Source organism: Dromaius novaehollandiae, chromosome 1 (assembly GCF_036370855.1).
Source record: "Dromaius novaehollandiae isolate bDroNov1 chromosome 1, bDroNov1.hap1, whole genome shotgun sequence".
Lineage (NCBI taxonomy): Eukaryota > Metazoa > Chordata > Aves > Casuariiformes > Dromaiidae > Dromaius > Dromaius novaehollandiae.
Window position 1 is genome coordinate 192,070,810 of NC_088098.1, and position 23,156 is coordinate 192,093,965.

A 23,156-nucleotide genomic window follows, 5' to 3' on the forward strand; every position below is an offset into this window, starting at 1 on the left:
TTGAGAATATCAGCCACCGCATACAGGGAGGACTCTTGTTTATATCTTGCTTTGTATTATATTATGTTTTGATTTCATTACTTCATAAACTCCCTTGCCATCGTACCCCATGCCCTTATGAGGATTGGGACGGCCTGTAACTAGCTTTCCATCATGGGGGTGGAGTGTATGGGAAAGTGCAGAAGAATGTCGAGGAGATAGATGACGGAAGCTAGCCAGACCGTTCTGTGGGAAAAGGAGCATCAACAGGGCATGTTGACCCATAGTCATGTAGTTGAGCCTGTGCCAGGGTGGTGCTGCACCTGGGCTTTGAATTGAGAATAACAATGAGCTCAACATGCTTACTGTGCATGTGTATAGTACATAAGAACTTCATCTAGTGCCCCCCGCGGTGTTCCTCACCCTGGACCGACGCTCAGCAGTGCCAGGGATCCCCCGCTACATTATTGCCTCGATTGGGAAAACGCTGGGGAACCCCCGTTCAGATGCAGAGGTAATAAATGCTCCATATCGACCACTGTATGCCTTGTGTTTGTGTATCCGTCCCTGCCAGGAGTCCAGGCGGTGTCCCCACCTCACCCTTACATCTTTTCAGATTCAGCTACAGCCAATCTAAGTGATGGATCTTCAAAGCAGAGTCCTTTATATAATAAAGCAAACTGGCCTGCAGAAGCATGGGGTGGATGGAACCTAATCAGTTCATCTTATCTGTTACACCAGACAGGGTACTAGACTCAAACGGAAGAAAGTCATGTTTCTTATTGAGGTCTGAAACGGAGGTGCTGCCATAAGGAGGAGCGTGGGAGACTAAGTTATGTCTGGACAACAACCCTTGTTAATTTAGATGATACAATTCGTGTTGCTGTGTTGACTAGAACTTAAGAGCAACTGACAAGATTGTAGAAGTTGCATCTGCTAAGCCCATTTACAGAGGACTGCACAGGACTCAAGACTGGATTTAGAGACTGCCTTAACATAGACTTTAAGAGTAAATAAAAATCAAAAGGGAGGAATAAGCCAGTTTCCACAGTGGACCAGTAGGATTCCACAGGAATCTCCTGAGACCTGTGCTGCTCAACACATTCATAATCTGGAAAAGTGAGTGAACAGCAAGGTGGCAAAATTCTATAATGCCAGATTACTCAGAGTAGTAAAGATGAAGTCACAGCACAAAGTGAAATTCAACACACATAATGCTCATAAAGAAAGGTTTAAACACAAAATTTCAGGGTCTGAATCTAAAGGAAAATCCTACCCAGACTTTTCAGAAACTGAAGATGCCAAACATGAGAAGTCCGGAAACCCTGTTTTTAAAACTTGGTTCTTGCCTCTCATTTATTCAATTTGAATTCATGTCTGGTTAGTGGGAATGCTGACAGGCCACTAGTATAGAAGATGGCGGGATCTTGCAGACATGATAGTGCAAAAAAATCAATGCTAAAAGGCTTGCAGAAAGGGAAATGTAGGATGTCTATTTTTCCCAAAGCCTTCCCTGTATAGTATAAACACAGCAGATCAAAGCTAGAGGGAAACATGGGGCCGCAATATGCATGCATTTGAAATGATCCATCTTGAACTATGGTATTATAGCTCTTCTCAGGAACAATCTGCAATAACAAGGAAGACATAGTTAGAGAGTTGGAGTCACCAAAAATTAACAGGTTCCAGGGAAAAGGAATACAAAAAAAAGAAAAAATACAGAGATCAGTTAAAGCACTGAAGGGATGGGTAAAAACTGCTCCAATTATTTATTATCAACATCCCCTGTTCTGCAGAAGAAAAACTCACCATCTGGTAGCACAAATTTCAGTGAAATTTAGTCAGTAAACCACAAGATGACTCATAGCAATTACTTGGACAGCATCTATCTTCAAATGGATGTGTAGAAGGAATGGAATAGGTAATCACGGAGTTTTAAAAGCTGGCTTTTTAAATGACATATGGTCCAAAAAGGAGAAAGTGAGAAGGTAAACAAATTGAAGGGTAGGTGGAATAAATTGTCAGGCAGTATAGATTTAACAGTAACAGGAATGAAAACATACTTGCTACATATTTTTAATAGAATTATGAAGAAATGTATAATTTTTATTTACACAGATGCTTTATAACTGTTCTAGTTTAATGACTTTATATTGTATGACTGAGTGTCATATGTGTGATCTTTAGCTAGCTAGCTCCAGTGACAGTCTGCAGTGGAAGAACTAACTTCCAGTACAATACATACAACTAATATATGCCAAGCCGAACAAAAGAAGGAAGAACGACTATAATAGACTTATAACAGACAATGACAAGTGTTCAAAACACCATAATTACAATACTTTTTATCATTATAATCATTGTACAAAAGTTGACCATATGTTCATCATTGGTTCCATCCGTGTACAAGAAAGAATACATATTAATTTGTTTCTGGTAAGGGGAAGAGGGGCATAAAGGAACAGTATGTTTAGAGAATATGCTAAACCATCTGTGATTCTGAGAAATCCAGGTCCTCTTTTAAGAGGAAAGCACATTTCCAAATCCAATACTGAGATGCCTTTGTAAACAAAAGTTTTCATTCAAAGAGCAGTAATATGCTGGGCCTCACCCACTGCAGTGTTATGGAAGGCAAGCTGAAACCCATACACAGATAGGTGTATTGGCCCAGACACCCAACCCAGATATAATCTAACCTGGAGGCAGTGCTGGGGGAAGCTTGTTGGCCTCCCAAAGGGGGCCCACCACAAGGCCAAGCACAGCACAGGCTACTGCCTAAAGCTGAGGATGCATTTCTGCCCTGGATAGAAGGTATTTTAGGCAGTCTTCAGTAATAAGACTGCCAGGCAGATCATGACTACGTATGACGCCCTTCTTGAGAGGTTAGATCTCCTCATTTCAGCCTGAACTGAAAGGGGAGGAAAAGAAACACTCAAAACATGAACCTTAATGGTACAGGCCATGAATACAGCTCACCTGCCAAGCTTCCTGATTCCATAGCTAGACAGTGAACAATCCAGAGTAAAACAAGAATCTTTTTCACATAATCTTTTTATGGGAATAGAGAGGAAAATATGGTACTGGCTATATTGCCTGAGATCAGCCTTTGGCTAGGAAGTCTTATGAAATGCCTAGCTACTTATGAAATGCCTGCAGCTACTTGGGTTGCTCTTTCTCTGCAGTGAATCACCATGGGTCTTCACGGCATTCAGCACATTGGTGCAGAGCTGATCTCAAAGGCAGCACCACTCAAGCCAGCTGAAGGCCTGCTCAGTGGGCTCCTGGCAAATTGTTAAGGTAGCTTTTCACATGCTGAAATTGGGTGCCCATATTTTTCTTCCCACATCTGAAGAACTCTGATCCCATCAGAGATTTTTATCATATGTACTGAGGACCTCTGAGAGACTCTAGGCCTGATCAGTAATCATGACTTCCCATATTTTGACTGTTCTGAGTATGAGTTGCAAAGGAGCTAAGAATCTGGTGCTGAAACTGTAACAATGTCAGCACCTGTGACACACAACACCTGGGTGACCCTGCAGGAAGCAGTGTAGCTTTTCCTAGGCCCTCTGACCTGTCTCTAAATTTCCTTGAATTTTCAAGTCACTTGTTAGAACATGTCAGCACAGGAAGGTTAACACTAGCACTGAAGGGCAGTGGTGGGCATGGTTCGTTTTATAGGACTGACTGGTGAAAAACAGGGTAACTATGACCAAGTGAGTTGTGACTCACCCACAAGTGCTGCAAAGGCCTGGAAATATCAGACAAGAGGTAGAAAAAGTGCAGTGCTGTGCCCAGGGACAATATATATAATGTGTAGTGCAGATGTACCTGGGGCAGCTTGGAAATCTTTACAGACCCAGAGTATGGATATCGGCAGTGCATCCCAGCCAGGAACTCTCCTTCTAGGATGCCCTGGGAAGCAAGTCTGGGAAGCACTACAGCAGTGTAGGCTGGCCACATCAACTCGATTGATCCTTTAGTTCTAAAAAATAGAAAAAAGACACAACAATGGATAAGAAAAAAGGTTCATACATTTAGGTAGTAAGTCTTTAAACGTGCATTATGACATGCAGACTCTTTTTCCAGCTGCTGAAAGTCTAGCTACCATTAATTAATATTACAGTAAAATTAGAATGAATTTATAAGTTTTTCTACAATACCTATGATTTTAGGAATACAAATCCTGCTTCAAACTGTTTTCCAAATATGATGACTTTCAATTCTTCACCATGATATTTTACTAAGGAGTCCTGATATTTGTTAATCTGTAACTATATACAAAAACTTGATAATTTTTTGTTAGACAAGTATCTGCCAAAAACAGCACAGGTATCACTTAACCTCTCTAGAGGGAAGGGACACAGTAAATTTCCTCCCAAGGTACTTCCAATCCCTGTTTGATGTGACTGCCTAATTCCCAGAAAAATCCAGTGAACATACACATATATGGCAAACATATACAGTGAACATATACATTCCAAGTTTGCTGTGCAACTGTGATTTGATCTGTTTTGTCTGATTTTACAGAGAATTGAACTTTCCAGCAAAATAAACAGACAACTACTTTTTCACTTAACAAACACAACTGCTTTTTAACACAATTTGAAAATTATCTTTTATCAATACTCAAACAACCATCAGTTTAAAGAGATCTCATTAACCATCCAGCAGTTCTAGGAAGTCACCTGCAAGTCACTGTTAAAGGCCCACAATAATCCATTACAGAGAAGAGGCGCTTAAGTGCTCCAGGTATCATCTTAAGAACAATTTCTATATACCTCAAATAGGAATTATCAAAATGAAGAGCATTACAATTGAGTACAATTTGCATTCAGACTGCCCAGTTGGATTCTGGAATTTATGCCTGAAAAGAGAGACAGGTAACTACAGTAAGGAGTTGCACCCAAAAATAAAAAAAAGTATTGGGGTCTAGAAAAAGTCATACAGCAGTTTTAAGCACCTACATGTGAAAAAGTGAATTCTCAAAATCACAACTCATCTGTCACTTAACAGAGAGCCTGAGTTATATTAAAGTTCTGCTGAGCTCTGTTTCTGGAGCAGAACGACACCAGCTTCTGAGCCCACTGCTGTTCCAAGCAGCCCCTGGGTAGTGTGGAAACAGTCCATAACAAATTTGTGTGAAGCCAGCCTGCGAGTCTAAGTTGCCTTTCATGTGCTTTGTCAGGTACAAAGTAGTATTTGGTGCCTTGCTCTATGTTATATCCCAAGAGAGCCCCATATGGCTTTTCTGAATTCAATGAAGGGTGGGTTTATTAGCAGCACAGATATAAAACCACCCATCTCTCCCTCTTGCATCCATTTTTACAAAACTTCTAGGGAGCTCAGGGACCTGTTAAGCTGAAAAGGGCCAGTAGATTTTGCCGTGGAGAGGCTTGGGGGGGAACCTAACACACAGACAACACAACCAGCTACACCTCCTTTATGAAGAAAACTGAGATAGTATTAAATAAAGATTCCCCAGCCATTTACCCACCGCATCTTTCCAGAGTTATCACTTTTTTACGCCTTGATTTGCTCCCCCTCTCAACTGTTCCTCCCTGGTACCAGAGCCAATGGTTTCAGAGACTCCCAGCTGCCTAAGAACCATACACTAAAAATCTTTAAATATCCTTATGGCATCCCTGTGAGATAAGGTGACCTGCTCTAACCTTTACAATGGCATGAAACCTGCGATCTGCAGAAGTATCTAGGTATCTTACTATCACGCAAACCCACGGAAATTAGGCACCTGGGAACTGTCAGGCCTTGGCTCAGGGGTTTTCTGGAGATCCCCCTCGCCCGAGCAACGGCCGCTCCCGGCGCGAGCAAGCCCCGCGGGCAGCCGAGGGGCGAGGCAGGGACAAAGCTCGGAAGTCCACCCGCTCGCTACGGCCTCTCCCGTCTCTATGGCGACGCCGCGCCCGCCCCGCCCCCTCGTCCCCATGGCGACCGCCCCGCCCCTTCCGGGGGCGACTCGGAAGCGGCGGGGCGGAAGCGGCGGGGGGCGCCGCCGTGGGCCGAGGCGGGGGCGGATGAGCGGGCGGCGCGGCGCGGGCAGCTGCGCGGGGGGCAGGACCCCACGTGAGGCCGCAGGTAACGGCCCTGGGCGTCGCGTGCCTCCCCCCACTGCCGCGCGGGGCGGCGGGGCTGGGGCCGGGGGGCGGTGGCCCCTGCGCCCTGGCGGGCCGGGCTGCAGCGCGGGAGGTGGGGCCCGGCGCGGCGCTCCCGGCTGGCCGCGGCGGTCGGTGGCTCCCTGCGGTCGGTGGCTCCCTGCGGTCGGTGGCTCCCTGCGGTCGCTCTGCGCCCTCGCGGATGGGCCCGTCTCTGCGGAGAGGGCGGCAGCGCCGGCGGGCGCGGAGGTGCCGTCGGCCCTGCGGCCGCCTCGGCGGGTGGGGCCCTCCCTCGGTGTGGGCGCTCGCACCCGCCATGTCGGTGGCCGTCGGGCGAGGTGCTCGCGGGCCTCCCGCGCCTCGGTGCCAGTCCCGGCGTCAGCCTGATCCCGGGCATCGCCGGGGGCGGAGGGAGAGGCTGCTTGGGAAGGCAGCTGGCCTGTGGGACGGGGCGGAGGGACACCGCGCGCAGGCTCTTCTTGGCCCATCAGCTCGCCGTCTGCCAGAGCCAGGAGGTTTCAGCCTTGCGGGGAGTTCCGAGTCGTTTGCCTTCTGTGGGTGTTTTGTGCGGGAGCTGGTGCTGTGCTGAAAGAGCTGAGTAAGAAGGCTCTGGGAGGTTTTAGGGAGCAGACGTATGCCATCAGAAGCCTAGGAAGCTGCTTAAATTTTGCCCAAACCAATGCTGATGTGAAATGCAGGTGCCACAGAAATGTTTCACAGGTTAAAATGATGTGCAGGGGAAATTCTTAAATGATGATTTCAAGTACTTCTAGATGCTGTAATGTTCAAATGTTGAATTGACTGACTTTAGTTTTCATATCTCTGTTGGGAATGATGCTAAGAAGAAACTTTGTAATTAATGACAGAATTAAAAAGATTTTTATTAAGCCCATTTTGTTTAACACAACTATCTAGTTGAATTTAAAAATGAAATGATAAAGCGACATGATACACAAAGATGTTTAAGAAATGCACTTGTGCTGTGAAAATTTCATTTGCCTTGTAATTGACAGTCTGCAGTGAGTCAGTATTGAGCTAACATCTCAAAATAGTGCTAGAAGGCACTGCTAATGAAGGTATTGTCTGTGGAATAATGCTTTCCTAAAAGTAAAACAAAAAACCTAATAGGGTATGTTAAATGTTCTGGCCACTTGCGATTACATACTCTGGCCTTCTGTGCCTCTCTGGACATGATGTTTGGGGTGTCTAGGTAGACTGCTGCAGTAAATGATTGTATTTTGCTATATAATTTCTATTATGTGCTTATTACTTTACTAATTAGTATCTCTGATGTAAAATGACTGTGCAAAGTAGCAGTAGTCATTAGAATAGCGATTTCTGCACTTGCACTAAATGGAACTTTTGTTTCTGCTTTTGGATGAAGGCTGCTATGCAAATGAGATTTAAGTATAATTAACAATTAGAAATGTTGAATTTAAATAACTAAAATGCTTGTTTAGTTTCTTAGTGATATCTTTTTTTTCTCCTTTACTTTTCAGTACCCCAGGTGTAACCAAAAAATATGATTTGTTGCCTACTGCACCAAACATCTTAAATATTTCATTTGCCATTTGGCCACCTGGCTTCAACTACAATGGTAAGTTACGATTGAAATAATATGTTTTCGGATGTCTTTTTCTCTACTTTGTTAGCTGTGTGGGTGATGAGGAGGGAGAATGTTATTAATGTTTATCATCATATTAGATACTTGATTTTTACTTAGCACTCTTGAGTTTCCATCGTTCATTTCAGTGGTCTTCCTTTGTAGCTTGTGTATACTGCTCCTAAACAGTTAGTTACTGTCCAGTGCCTCATAGGAATTACCATATAAAGCTACTGGTGTCTTTTCAATCATGACTGGTGTTAGACAATTAATCCTGAAGTATAAATCTTGCCTTTACTTACCTTTTTAGTATTCTTCTGTTCACAGGTGATATGGCTATGGATTTTCTCTAATGTCAAGCAATCAGTGAATAGAATATCTGAAATCATGGGATTATACGCTTATGCTTATATATTATGCTTATATAGATATGTTTATATAGAAAACATGAATGTTTGATGCAGTCATATAAACACCTAAACACTTTAAAGTGTAAATGTTCTGTAGTGTTAGGTTCTGATAAGTAATAGCACACTATCAGTGTGTGCTTTCTTTTTCCTCAAGATCAGATAAGAAATTCTGTAGTAGAGGTACTGTAGGTGAAAGATAATAAGCCTGAGTAAGTATTTTCCTGTATATTTCTTCATTTTTTGTTTAATATGCTTCTGTTCCCTGAATTCTGTTCTGAAGTATGAAATAACATGCCTAGTCTGTAGTGGAGATAGCTCATATGCCTGCTTTTTGAGGTTTGAATAAAAGTATTTTATTTACAGCTGAAAGGGATGGGTGTAAGCTGAAAAAACAGAAATATGTATGTAGGGAGAAATACCTACTCAAGAGTTTTTAAGCATCATTGGAGAGTGGAAGATTCTCCAAAATGTTTCTCTATACCATTTGAATAGCATAGCCTGTTTAAAAAGTTCTGGCTGTTATGTGTTAATTAATAAGTAACATCTTTTTTTTTTACTTTTATTAGAGCTTATCACGTGTATATTCTTGAGGACTTTGTCCACTTGCTATTGAAGTTAATGCGTTGCTTCTCATTAACTTACCTGGAGTTGAATCAAGTCCTAAGCATTCTCCTGCAATACTTCAGTTCTTAGTATCTTACAAGAAAAGCTACAAGACTTATTCTCACCTATTTTGTGTCAATATGACAGCGTGTACAACCATGTAGCTAGTTGAATTGCGGAACTGTTCCAGATGAAAAACCAGCTCAGCTAGACCAGCTTCTGTGGGTGTTTTGTGGACTGCAATCAGTAATCTGGTTCATTTAGCAGCTGCACAAAGTTATTCCAGCAAAAAGTAGGTGGCAGAGCTAGAATAAGTGGAAAGGCACAAATATGAGGGGTCAAGGGAGACTGCTTTTTTTTTTGGTTTTTTTTGGCAGCAGTGTTTGCTTCTGCTGGCTTGAAATATTTGTCACACTTTAGTCCAGGAATTCATTATTCTTATCTGTGAAGTTGTTTTCTCTTCTTGAAATACATACATAATCATCTGCAGATGCACTGAAGTGATAGACATCCCAAAGAGGTTGAATCAATTAAAACAAATGTTTTCAAGTATACCATGAGATATAGGGAAGCTTTTGCAAGGATTTCAATGTGCTGTTCTAGGATCAGGCATACTTCTTAGCCTGCCTTGGAGGAAATCTGGAGTGGAGGCTGCATTCATTTCTCAGTCAGCTAATAGTATATCATTAGAAACTCTTCCCAAAGAACATTGTGTTGTGCAGAGAAGTGACTTTCTGAGTCTGGGATCTTCATCTCCATTGTGTGGAAAAATAACTATTCTAATACTTTGGCATCAGTGTCTAAGCATTTACTGTTTTATTCCTGGACTACTGTTCAAGAATACCTTTTCCATTACTGCTGTCTCTTTTCATACTCGTACCTGCCTACTTTCTGTTGTATTAACGGCCAGGTTAAGAAAACAGAAAAGGTTTTCTACTTGTTGCCTGTAACTTTTTTGATTAACATTTGTCATTACCTTTATTAGGCATGGTTTCTATTCCTGCTTTTAGTTCTAATTGCCTGTCATTGTTCTAACACCTCATTATTTGATCAAAACTTTGCAAATATAGACACTTGGTGGTGGGATTAATGACCATTAATGCACTTACATGATGTTTCAGCTGCCATGTTTAGTATGTGCCAAACAATGTTTAACTACATCTTCTAAAAATTATTTAATATCAATAGTAACAGAGTTTAGTACAAGGTTATATAATTAACATACTTTCTAAGAAAGTTGTTTATAATTCTTGCAGCAACAAGCTTTAGAACTGGCATTGGATCGTGCAGAGGTAAGGAGTAGCTAAATTATTTGCACGTAAACAACTTATTGGGCCCATACTTAAATATTACGGTTCTGTATTTCTTGTGAAAAATGGGGGGGGGGAGCCACGGGGCACGTGTATGTGTGCATACACATATATATAATCACAAATACATGCAACACTGGCTTTGCAAAATTTTTGCTAAAATTGCCAGGCCAGGCATTTGTCTCTTTCCAAATGTGTTGAGAACATCAGGTGCAATGATGATAAAGCATGCAAGACTTTGTTTTTCTTCAAAAACACAGCAAATCTATGTGCTGTGAAATAAGCAAGAGCTATGTAGTGATAATTCACTCTAAAATCAGAGATAGCAGACAGAAATGTATGGCAAAATCTTGATTGTGTTGTTAAGGGTAGCTCAATTAGGACAAAGAGGCAGATGCTTTTACATTCAGGTTCTTTTATGCTGGCATGTGATGTAATGCTTACCTTGATCACTTTTACGGGAAATATATATTTCTGAGGGAGACCTGTCTTCATTGAAATTCTAAGCTAAAGTGTTAATAAAAATACTTGAGAGAAATATTTAGGGAAGGTTTGTTAGAATTTAAGCTACCTTTAACTGGTATGGTATCATGAGTAGCGCTTTTTTTTTTTAATAAAAATGTTTGATGTACATAAATTTTTTTAATGTATATTATTGTAATTAATGTACATATTTTATAAGACACAGCTCTATAAATTAATGAAACAAAGCACTGATGCGAGAAACAAGGAGAAAAATAAAGTTTAAGTTGATTATGTTGATGAATACTTGATACGTAAATACTGTTGAGCCAATACACTTGAATTTGACTGTATTGGCCTAAATTTGACTGTAACATGCTAACTTCAGTAAACAAGGTGTCTGTAAATACTTACTACTATGATTACAAAATGTAGGTACAGATCAAGGCTTGGAGTGCAACTCATTCATTTCATAGCCATGAAGTACTGTATTTCATAGTTGAAATGAGAAATGCTTCCTTGTTGGTGAATATAACATACAGTAGATCACATTTAGTACATTTTTGGTGGCCATTTACCATAGCTGTGGTAATTATTTACTGTATACATAGAACAATGTCTGATAATGATCTAAAGCAGCTTGATAGCAAAAATTAAATTTCTTTTTAATGCAAGTATTATTTTTTGGTTTACCTTTCTTCTCCAGTATATCATTGAAAGTGCCCGTCAGAGACCTCCCAAACGAAAATATTTATCCAGTGGAAGGTAGCAAACATTTCAGTATTTAGTTTTTGATTGTGTTTCTTCAATTTATTTTTTTTTTTACATTAAGCTTTTTTAATTACAGAAAATCTGTATTTCAAAAACTCTATGATTTGTATATAGAAGAATGTGAAAAAGAGCCTGAGATAAAGGTAAGTGGAAATTGCTACGCAACCTTGCATTGCTGCTTAAACAGGCAAATGCAGACTTTTTTTCTTAATATCAGTGTTATTCCATTTCTTAAAGTCTGGTAACTGCGGTAGTTACCTAAGGCTAGGATTACAATAGGAAAGATTAATGGCTTCTGTGGACTAAACCAACTATGTAACTTAACAGTGTTATCTTGGTACAATCTTTAGTAAAAACAGGGTGGTGGGAGGGCTGATGACTACCTGGTAATCTGTTTTCAAAGAGAATAAAATGAAAGAGAAACAGGTGACTGTGAAGATTGTGCTGTGGTACTCTTGAGCTGCTTTTGTGTATGTGAAATATCAAGGAATTACAAAGGAACAATCTAGAATGGAAAGATGTGTGTAACAAGTTTAATATAATACAGACAGGCAGTACTATTAAAATAACTGAATAATAGCAGGACCTACACTGGTGTGAGTGACCTGTCCATTGTTTTAATCCTCCCTCATTGAAGTTGGTTGAGAGCAAGTTCAGGACCAGTGTCAGTGCCACTTGCATTGTTGTCATTATCACTGTTTTTGAATTGCATGCTTAGCATGGCTGCCGTGGAAAAAAATATTTGGAAAATCTTTTAGAATCTATGCTCTGTTGTAAATTCACATTGATTTCTGGGATAACAGAACGTCTCAACAGCTCATCAGTTAATACTGCAAAAGAAGCTCAGCCAGGCTTAGCAACAGTAAATCTAAGGCTTAAAAGCCATAAGCTGCTTTGCTAAACTGTGAGTATAAAAATGGACTGAGAAGGATGAGCTCTGGAAACTATTGCATTGCTGCTTCCCACAGTAAAATAAAAACCCATGAGATATTACAGTTGTTGAGCACCTGTAACACTTTTTTGGGTGAGACTGATTTAGTTGGCACTAATTAACATATGATGCTGTCTTGTATCGCAAATGCAAATGAGATGTTAATCTTTTCACCTCTGCATTTTGCTTGAAACAGCAATAGTGAATGGATAACAAGGTGTTTGAACAGCAGGGAGAAGATTGGGCTTACAAAACTGGAATCTGGAAGAAGTAGGAGTACAGTACTATAGTTGCTGCTAAACCAGAAGGCACTTGGCAAACTCGTGTTTCTCCAATAAAATCAGTAGTGAAGAAAAGTTAAAAAATCACAGTATTTTAAAGACTAAATGAATTATTCCTGATTTAGAGTTGAGTAAAAGCTATTAAGTTCCTATTTAAGAATTGGAAGCTTATTATGATAGCAAAACATATTTAGAGGCTTTATTGCCTAAAATGAAATATGAGTAGTTAATAGATACCTTGGTCATAATGTTATGGTTTCTCATTATTGAAAATGAGAAGCGTAAAGGTTGAGAGACAGAGGTTAGAAGATGATGCTGTTGTGGAACTTCATCCATGAGCGTAGGACTGCTTATTTATGTCTCGGTTTTCGAGATAAACCTGAAGAGGGCAATAGTATTCTGACTGCAGTTTGGCCAATAACTTGAATGTAACTTAAAGATTTTGATGTACAGAAGTGTGTCAGCTTCTATTTCAGCACTGCACTATCTTGATGGTACAGGCTGTGTGTATGTCAACTCAGAAGCAATGTTTTCAATGACAGCAGAATCCTACATGTTTTAGTATACTGCCTCACATTATTTTTCAGTCCTAACTTTCTCCCTGTGCCTTAGGTCTTTGTAATACTGCCTCTTTCCCATGTTCTTGTTTCCTAACCTGTGTCTTACTCAGTCACTCATATTCTTGTTTGATCTTGGTGTTCATAGGGAAGACTAATTTTTCCATGATAATTCATAAAGGACTAATTCATTATTGATCTTCTTGCATTAGTCCAACATGCCTGGGTTCTCTTCTGTGAAGAAAAGTTTTCTGTACACTTCCTTTTCAGAATCTCTTCTGTTTGTGCATATGCGCACTAAAAGGAGAACTAACTATGCTGTTAGTGTGCAATCATGAAAACATTTCATAGTAATGAAACTTTCAGAACACTGTTAATGAACGTCACTGGAATTCAATAGTTTGAATTCCATGTTGGACTATGCAAAAATAATAAAGCATGTATCTGCTACTTTGCTGTAAAAATGCTGGCAGCTGTGGGGGATGAGTAATGATGATACGTGAATAAAGAGTGCCAGATAATGGTGATCTTCAGGGGTTTTTTTGTACTTGATTAATCTGTGATTGTGATGAATGATAGGCAGGGTTAGGTGTGTTTGGGAAATGGTGTAAAACATCATCTTCCATGCATCTTTCTGTATTTGAAGAAAATATAAATAACTTGCATGTGTAAGGCGAAGAAACGACTGTAAGAATGCATTTTAAAGGTAACAGTTTCAGCCAATGGTTTTGCTTAAACTCAATCTAGAAAAAATTGTTAAATAATACTTCTGAAACTGAAAAGGGGTTTTTGCCTCCATAACAGCGAATGCATGGCTCTTGTGCTTTACTAGACACATTAATACTCATCTCTTTTGGAGTGGCAGCCTATGACTTGATATGTCGAGTTACATCTTAGTGGAAGCACTCAGCTCTTAGCTGTATTCTTCTCTCAGGGTCTGGTTTAGGTTCAGCTAGGTCACAAACATTCTTAGGCTTCAGTTTATACCCTGTATTTTGTCTCCCAAATTTATATCTCCACAGGTTGTATGGATTGTTTTTCTTTCAGTCAGTACATAAGAAATTCTGCTTTGCTCTTTCTGCTTCCTGAAAAAAAAATGCTTAGCAGTGTTCATGCAATTAATCTGTAAGTAGCTGATAGTTGTGTTAAAAATAAGGGAAGATTGAATTGTGGTATCTTTGACACTATTGACCAGACTATGCGGAGAGTAAGAAAGAAATTCTTCTTGACATGAAGAAACCTCACCACATCAGCTTTAAAAATGTGAAATCACTTAAAATATCAAAATGAAAGCTCTTTTTATCTTGATAATCTACAGATTTTAGAGAAATGATTAAATAATGCCTGGTTATTTCATTTATGCTTAATGGATATTTGATATCTGACTTATTTGGTATTTTTGTTCTCTTAGTATTATAATTCTTATGCAAGTTAGATCAGAAGTTGGTCCTATATAATCAATCATATTTGATCTTCCTTTGTGTACTATACTAGCCATATAACTTCACTTGTGAATTCCTTCATTGAGCCTGTTGACTTGTTTCATAGTTAGCTGTACTGCTGTCATATCTTGGGGAGTCTATAAGTAATACCATCAGGATGGGATATTTGATTGAGATTCTCCCCTCCAAGAAAAAAAAAATAATAATAAATTTCTGTATATGGATTACTTTAACCACTTTAGGCACTGTAGATTTTAAAGCAACCTGAACTATGTGTCCGTGGAAGGGATATTTCAATTCCCCTTCCTATTGCCCTGCTCTATGCCTAAAAAAACAGATACGTCATTTGGAGAAATTTATCCTAAAACTGGTTCTTAACTGTTTACCCTGAAGGAAATATTCTGAAATACTTTGAATATAAGATTTGTGATCTCACTTTGAATAGATCTTGGCCTCTCAAAATTCTTCCTTAAATTATTTATAGAAGAAAACACTGAATAAGACATCTGCTCTCTGAAAATAGGAAATGCTGTGCACTTTTTAAAAGATCCAAAACCTGAGTGTCTTTCTGTTGTTCCTTTTGCCTCTAGAGTTGAAAAGAATAGAATAAGACAGTATTTTTTGCTTATTTTAGAACAAGATATGTACAGTGAAATCTATTAGCCTTTAAGGTTTTGAGAAAATGATTGTACCAAAGTTGCAATGGCTGTTAAATAAATTTTGCTTTACACTGAAAACTCCATACAGTAAAAATAACGTGATTGATCTGAGTCTGGTGTGACATAATAAAACCTAAATTCTGTTTTTTCTAATTACTGAAAATCAGAGAAGCTATCAACTTATGCAGATTGTATAATACTGAACACAGCCAACTCTTGTTAATACACAAGTTTTTCATTTGTCAAGCCCTGCAGAGAATAAAAGAAGTGGTATCCAGTCCATTCTTGTACCTTCTGTGCATTTGTAAAGTGGTGCTGGTATTAATGAAATATGCTCTCAGTCACAGGGAGAACCTGAGATGTTTTTTATACTTGTATGTCACAAAGATATATTAAGCTACAAGAGCTTTTTTTAAGGAAGTGATCTGTTTATGTTTTTGATTTTTTTTTTTCAGTCATAAAGGCAAGTGGGGAAAATCCATTTAAAATGCTACAGTGAGGGGGCAAGAAAAGCAGTGATAATCAGAAAACATAGTTTTATTTGTGTAAGTTTTGTACCATCCAAGGAGAAGGTATTAAAGTCGCATTTCACTCATAGCGAAGGGTGGAGGAACTGCAAACATAATATAAAATTACTACTTCAGTTTTGTTAGATGGGAATGGTCAGTATCGTTTTTTCAGTGGTAGAAATCAGAAGTCACTGCAAGAGAAGGAAAGCACCTGCACCTTTCCTGTGCTGCCTCCTAACCATCATGCAGTAGCTGTCGGGTGCAAATTCAGGGAGGGAGGAATGCTGTCTTTGTGTGGATGAAGTCAGGGAGGGTCAGGAACATCAGCCAAAAGAACCAAACAACCAGGCCAGTTGCTTTGCATCTGAACTCTTGCAGTGTACACTGTGTTGAATGCTTAAGAAATATAATATGCTCCAGTCAGTCAATCTTAAAAATATTTCTAGACAACATCTGACCTAATGTTTAGTATCAGCTCTGAGCTAATACCTCCAGTAGCCAGCTCACAGGAGAAAGCTGGTGTTGTGCTTATAAAACTTTTCATGCTTAGTGAAGCATGACTCTTGTCCCCATTTATTGAAGTTTTACACTTAAAACACTAATGTTTACTCTGATTTCTCGGAGAGATACTACATTTTAAAATAGGTTTACATATTAACAATTTCTGTTCAGAATGAACAATGTGGATGCAGTGTCAGAAACATGTGATGGTCCACTCCTCTTTCCTCTCCCTGACTTCTCCTGTTAGCCCCCCCTGCCCCCACAAAAAAAACCCAGGGGGAGTGAGGGGGGAAGGCAAAAACCTCCCAAGCCATACTGATCAACTATTACCAATCAAAAATAAATAAAAAATAAAACCCTAAGATGTCACTCATTGAATAAATTTAAATTAATGTGATTAACTGAATTAGATTATATTTACAAATGGATTGCCATTATGTTTGTTACTTACCAGTTGTCACAAGCAGCAGCCTTCTGTAAAAATAAATCTCTCATCACTATTTGTTGTACTCATGGACAAATTTCTGGAAAAGGTATATTGTTTATTTAGAAATTCTCCAAGTGGTTATTAGTCAGTAGACATTATTCAGTGCCTGTATTTAGCATAGAATAATACTCTTAATTGACTGATCAGTTTTCTTCAGCTCATGAGAATAGTAAAGCTGAATTAGAAATGTCAATGTTGTTATTAATAACAACCTCCAGAAGCAGTATTAATTCTGTTCTAATGATAGAGGAATAGAATTTTTTATTTTTGATTGCTTTATAGATGCTTCTAAGTAGTCCAAATTACTATATAAGTGTTTTGGAATCTGCATATTTGAGTTTAAATTCCTGTTAACCTTTCTTGCATAACATAATGGTTACCTTTTTCAAAATCAAGTCTTACAGATTTCCCACATTCCTTTCTGCCCACCTAAATAAAACCCCTTAAGTGAACAGAGAATTCTAGTATGAAAAGTATTAATTATCCAACACTGAAAGTAGTTCTTTTCCATCAACAGAAGACCGATGGATGTTTGTTGACAAATCCTCTTAAAGACAACTTTAGGCTAACCATGGCAAACTAACAGCTCAGTCACTGTCACTTACTGCTCCTGTATTTCTCTTGCATGGGTGGGAATACCACTTGCAGTTTGTTACATTTCCTCTAAAATGTTCTTTACTAACAAATGTTAAGATGAAATAATGTCAGACTGATGGAGTGCTAATTTTGCATTCAAATGGCAATGATTGTGCTCCTAGTGATTTCACAGCGTGTCTAAGTGAAGGCTCTATAGCTGTACCCCTACTCAGTGATGTGACTGAAAATTGAAGCAGTGCATGTGCATCCTGTATTATAGTAGAGGTCTGTGGGGTTAGTAGGAATCTTAACTGAAAAAGATTTTACAAAACAGGCTGCGTCTCCAGAGCCATATGTGAAGATTTGGCTGTCTTTACCTTTATTGTTGTCAGAACATGTTTTCCTTCTTTCTCCCTGTCTTTTCCAGGTCTTTCCCCATGAATTCCCCAGAATTTCTGTGCTGTCTATTTCTGTGTTAGTTTCCATGTTATTTCTAAGTTATTTCTAAGCTGTAACAAGTAGTATGATCTTGGCATCATTCATGATGCATGGGAAAGAGTTAGCTCTTGGCAATGGTACCAAAACTAGTTAGGAGGAAGTACAAGATTTTTCTTCTTTTGTTCTGCATGCCTTTTAAAATTACATTGATATTCTTTCGTATTTTGTTTTCTTTTGGAGAGGGAGGGCTTTTCTCTCTTAGGAGCATCCCCCCCATAGGAGAAGTCATTCTGCCTCTGTCTTACTACATTTTTGCTGTTACTTGTTCAAAAAGGCAGAGATAGTGCACTACTACTTAGCGGTTGTGTGTGAAATGTGCCAGACTACTGTTGGGCACCCTAACTAGAGCACAAAGGATACCCTCGAGTGCAAAGATCCACCCAATCCTGGTGTTCAATGATGAAGTCAAGTCTCCAGCCAGAAGGTGTAAAAGTTATCTGAAGTTTAGAAAACATTGTTTTTCTTGTGAAGAGGGCTTTTAAAATGTTTTAAATTGTCATACTTGCACAGGGTGTTGGAAACATATTCATTCATTTTAAAAATCTGTTATTTATGGAAAAGATCTCTTTTATAATTAATGAAATGGTCTCTGCAGCTGCTAGATCAGATTTCAACAAATATAGACAGGACAGTGCAATTAAGGAAGCTTCAAAATGCTGTAATTCTGCAGTGTAATCCTGGAAGGAAATACTTGCTTCTGTTAGGAATATTCCAAAGTATTAAATATTTTTTTTTGTTCTTAGCAATATAAAATTGTATAAATGATCCACATATAAATGATGCAAATAATAGTACACAGTAAATTTACAACATTGTGTCATAGGTCATTCTTATTAGTTGTGTTGTCTATGGACCTATAATTAAAGCCTTTTTTTTAATTGCAATGAATAATTTTCCAAAAAACAAGTCTTGTGTGCTTAAGTATATTCATTAACATGGGTCTGTTTAGATATATGCTTTAACGTTAATCTAAATAGTATTCAGATTCTAATGACTGTTTTATTGCTAGTAATTACTTGATAGTATTATGTTCATGAGCAATGTTTACTTTTAAAGCAGAAGCTGAGGCGAAATGTGAATTTACTTGAGAAGCTGGTTATGCAGGAGACATTATCATGTCTGGTAGTGAACCTCTATCCAGGAAATGAGGGTTATTCACTGATGCTCAGGGGAAAAAATGGTTCAGGTAACATTTCTGCTATTTCATTTTTAAAAATATTCAGAGTTCTCTATAAACTGTTAGAACACGTTGTAGTTGCTTGCATTTGTTTTGCTTCTAACATAATCGCCTGTACAAATCAGTACTTGAAATAAAAATTTGCATAATGCTGTAAGGTGCTTGTAGATGGACTCTGTATCAATACAGTGCAAATTATTTGGTACGAGTCTTCTTAATAACCTTCCTTTTTATATTCTAATGCATTTAGCCTGGGGCAAGCCTTTATACAGTCAGTGGATGTTAACTGTAGCATGTCCCAGCTTTTTGGTTTGAGGTTTTTGGGTATTTTTCCTTTCCCCAATATTACTTATCTTAGCAAGTCTCTGTTACTAAGAATCCCATCCAAACCCCATTTTCTCTTCAGTATTGCTCAGCCACTTCCACTCTCTTATTTCTCCTCAGCTTCCCATCAGTTTGCTTTTTTCCCAGGCTTCCTTACTTGAGTTTCTCTCATTTCAGGTTCCTTCTCTCAGACTTTTTTTTTTCCCACCCCCTGCACTGAGTCCTGTATCTAGGTGAGACTAAAAGCATCTGCATTCCAGTTTGATTGCCTCTTTATGCCACCCAATACTGTGTGACATGCCATGTGAGCATAAAGTAAATCATTTGGAAGCAAAAATTGGCTCCTGTTGAGCTGTAAAGGAGCGTGTTGCCTTTTAGCACAGTAAGAGCTAAATCAAGCCCTGGAAACAGAAATGGACATAAAAATGAATCCTGTGCAGTATGGATTAGTTTCCACCAGCCCTGGCCTATGGCAAGCCTATGTGGCAAGCTCGTTTAAAATTTCACTTTGTTCAAGTTTGAACTGAGAGGCAAAAGAAAAGCAGTATGTTTTGTTTAAATTCAGATTCTGAGACCATTCGGCTGCCTTATGAGGAAGGAGAACTGCTTGAATATTTGGATGCAGAGGAGCTACCACCTGTTCTGGTTGATCTTCTGGAAAAATCTCAGGTGTGAAAGTTTGTTTTTGAAAAGAAGTCATGTTTTGTACCTGGATAGACTTTGATCTTGGAATGTTTCTTATGGATGTTTCCAAACACGTGAGACAGAAAGATTGTGCATTTGGGGCCATATTATTTTATGCCCCTAATAAATATTTTCTTGATATCCAGAACAAATAATTCATATGTATTGGAGAGAAAGAGATAGAAGAGGCATTGCTGTCGTTTATGCTGACAGACCACTAGGATTCTGTGCTCTTGCAAAATGTTCTTTGTTGCTATGAAATATGTGACATGAATTTCTTAAAATTACATTTCTGGCATATGAAAATGCAGTGTTTGAGACACAGGTTAGATTTGTCTAGGTATGTGGTAAAGACCACTGGTCTTGATAGAACTAGTAAGTATTTTTAACCATAATATCAATGAATAAGCACCAGAGGTTTTATGCAGTACCTTAATAAACGGAAGCAACTTCACAATTTGCACTGACTTGGCAGAAATTGCACTAACTAGCGCTGGGGATAAATTTTTCTTCTTGAGTATATTCTGTTTATGAACCTTATTTACAGAGCGAAGATATGAATTCATGAGCAGTTACAATTGCATTTAACATTTTTTTACAATAGTAATAAAAGTCAGAATGGTCTCATGCATCAATCCTATCCGTGGTATTTAGAACACATACATAGCAAACTTGTTTTTGGAGAGGGGAGATAATTTGGTAGATACTTGGATATTCACACTTTTTTGTTTGTTTCAACTAGGTTAACATTTTTCATTGTGGGTGTGTCATAGCAGAAATACGTGACTATAGGCAGTCTGGTAACATGAAATCCCCAATGTACCAAAGCAAGCACATTCTTTTGCGTCCTACAATGCAGGTAAGAAGTGCCTCAAGTCATTCTTCACTGTTGTAGTAATTTCCAGTCTAGATGTAAACTATTACTTAAAATATTATTTTGTTGAAAGATAACTAGCATTCTGTCTCTCTCCTCAGACTTTAATTTGTGATGTGCATTCTATAACAAGTGACAACCACAAATGGACACAGGTGAGTCACCAGTTACTTTTAAGCTTTACAGTGATGTAGTAAATGTACTTAATTAGTTTAATAAAATCGGATAAGCAGAAATTGATGATATCTTGGATTAATGAAAACTGTCAGATTGATGTGCATAGTGGTGCATGGTAGGGGAACAAGAGATAATAGACCTAAGTTGAAATGAGAGGTTCAGACTGACTATGCGGAAAATATTTTTCACCATGAGGACAGTCAAGCAGTGGAACAGGTTGTCCAGAGAGGTTCATCCAGAGATTGTCCAGAACTGCTCCGTCCTTAGTGGTTTTCAAGACCTGATGCCCTGAGTAATGTGGGCTGTCCTCAAAGCTGACCATGCTTTGAGTAGCAGGTTGGACTAGAGACCTCTTGAGGCACCTTCCAACCTAAATTATCTTACAGCCCTGCATCCCATGCTCCAGTGAGCTGCCAGGTAGACTTGTTAATAGCAGCTTCCTACGCGATACCACAGAAAACACTAGGAGTTGCTAAAAGCTCTGGTTTTGATCATGCTGAATGTCAGACTGGCTCTAATTAGTCTACCGTACTTCATTCATCTTCAGCATACAATTTCAGGGTGGTCCTTGGAATCTGATGATGCTATTGCTCCTGTAGCAGCACTTACCTAATCATATTATTGCAGTGAAGAATATTGTAAATGATTAAGATTGTGTAGTTAGTTAAATGCTGAAGAGCACAGTGCTCTCAGAGTGCTTGTTTGTATCATCAGAGGCACAATCATACTCAAATTCATTTCAGATTGTAACCAGAAGTCCCGTGTAGATCATCTTTATGGAGTTGATTGCCAATCCATCAAGAAAAATCACTGGCAGGCAATTAATTTCATTGCCACTGCTACTCTATAAAATCTGCTTTTCAGTAAGATCTCTTCTAAGATTAGAAACCTCACCCACAGCTCTGTAACTCTTGTTAATGGATAGGGGTACTTAATAACTGTTTAACATATTTTTTTGTTGTTGACTGTCCACAGCAATCTTCTCAGTTTTCTGTAAGATAGTGTGTATGTGCATAGGTTTCTATTAATTAGTATAGAAATTTTTAGATTTATGTATTTATTAATAGCTGTATATGTTACAGGAGGACAAACTTCTTCTTGAGAGTCAACTTATTTTGGCTACAGCAGAGCCTTTGTGTCTTGATCCTTCAATAGCAGTGACCTGCACCACTAACAGACTCCTGTACAACAAGCAGAAGATGAATACTCGCCCAATGAAACGGTAGTTTTCAGTTTGCAGCATGTTAGGACTTTCTTTCAAATTTTATGGGGTGCGTCAACAAAAAGTGCAAGCAGTGCTATACATCAAAACTTTGGCTTCTTATGTGCAGTGCTCAAATTCGTATCTAATTAAATAAATACTAGGAACAGTCAAGGAATTGTATCTTTTGAAGTGTGCTATTTTGTACTGTATTTCAATTAGTAATACATCCAGTAATACATATATTCCTGTATATCAGAAAAATGCACACTTACTATTTTCTTAACATAATGAATTATGTTGCAGTTACCATCTTGTCTAGACTTTTGCTTAATTCAGATGTAAGCTGAAGCAGATGGCAGCTCAGTAATGCGAAATACATGAATTGATATATTGCTTATTGGTCTCTGATCCTTTAAAAGCTATGTACAAGTTTAACCCTAAATGAAGAAATCAAGAGGATTTTTTATATGCTTGAAATTAAGGCTATGCAAAGTATCAGCATATTAGAACCACAGTAACTTTATAAGCAATGTGGAATGCATTATATAAAAATGTAACTTTCATGCATGGTTGTTTACTTTTTTCCATGAAAGCTTGAAATGGTTGGCATTTTTTTAGTAAAAAAAGGTACATTTCATTCTGTAGAATGATAAAGTACTAATAGTCTGTTAGAATTACCAAAATATACTTAAAAGTAGATATGCACTGAAATATTATGCTCCTGTACAACCAGTGGTACTGCTATGTAATTGTAAATAGGGAAATTGTTCATTGACCACTAAGTTTTAATTTTAAGGACAGCTGGATCAATCTGTTAGAAAAATATGCAGAGGTCTTGCATGATTGTTCAGGATAGTATTAATGTACCAAAGGATTCTGTGTGACACAAAGAATGCAGGATAGTACAAAAACAACACAGTAACTATATAACTCTCTAGGTACATAAGCAGTACATGGGTCTTTTGGCAGAACTGAAATCTCTGATAATACACCAATTTTACAAGGTTCGTAACTTTGTAGATAG

General features: G+C 38.5%; 1 protein-coding gene and 1 long non-coding RNA gene across 20 annotated transcripts in view; one reads left to right on the plus strand and one right to left on the minus strand.

Moving 5' to 3' along the window:
* Positions 1-1,194: 1,194 nt before the first annotated feature.
* LOC112982148 (uncharacterized) lies at positions 1,195-5,912 on the minus strand. The gene is made up of 3 exons (XR_003258913.2): positions 5,732-5,912; positions 3,811-3,964; positions 1,195-1,607 (listed from the first exon to the last, which is right to left on the minus strand). It is a non-coding gene; the product is annotated as an uncharacterized LOC112982148 (long non-coding RNA).
* Positions 5,913-5,939: 27 nt separating this feature from the next.
* Positions 5,940-23,156, plus strand: part of SUPT20H (SPT20 homolog, SAGA complex component) — a 38,269-nt gene continuing 21,052 nt past the window's right edge. For 11 of the 19 annotated variants that reach the window (XM_026098324.2, XM_026098325.2, XM_026098328.2 and 8 more), the window contains exons 1-10: positions 5,940-6,075; positions 7,592-7,689; positions 9,965-10,000; positions 11,187-11,245; positions 11,328-11,394; positions 18,749-18,878; positions 19,759-19,862; positions 20,620-20,736; positions 20,853-20,906; positions 22,011-22,150. In XM_026098324.2, the coding sequence (XP_025954109.1) occupies positions 7,687-7,689; positions 9,965-10,000; positions 11,187-11,245; positions 11,328-11,394; positions 18,749-18,878; positions 19,759-19,862; positions 20,620-20,736; positions 20,853-20,906; positions 22,011-22,150 (710 nt within the window). In that variant the 5' untranslated portion in view covers positions 5,940-6,075; positions 7,592-7,686. The remainder of the gene's footprint in view (positions 6,076-7,591; positions 7,690-9,964; positions 10,001-11,186; positions 11,246-11,327; positions 11,395-18,748; positions 18,879-19,758; positions 19,863-20,619; positions 20,737-20,852; positions 20,907-22,010; positions 22,151-23,156) is intronic. The other 8 variants (XM_026098337.2, XM_026098339.2, XM_026098338.2 and 5 more) reach the window with 3 other exon arrangements.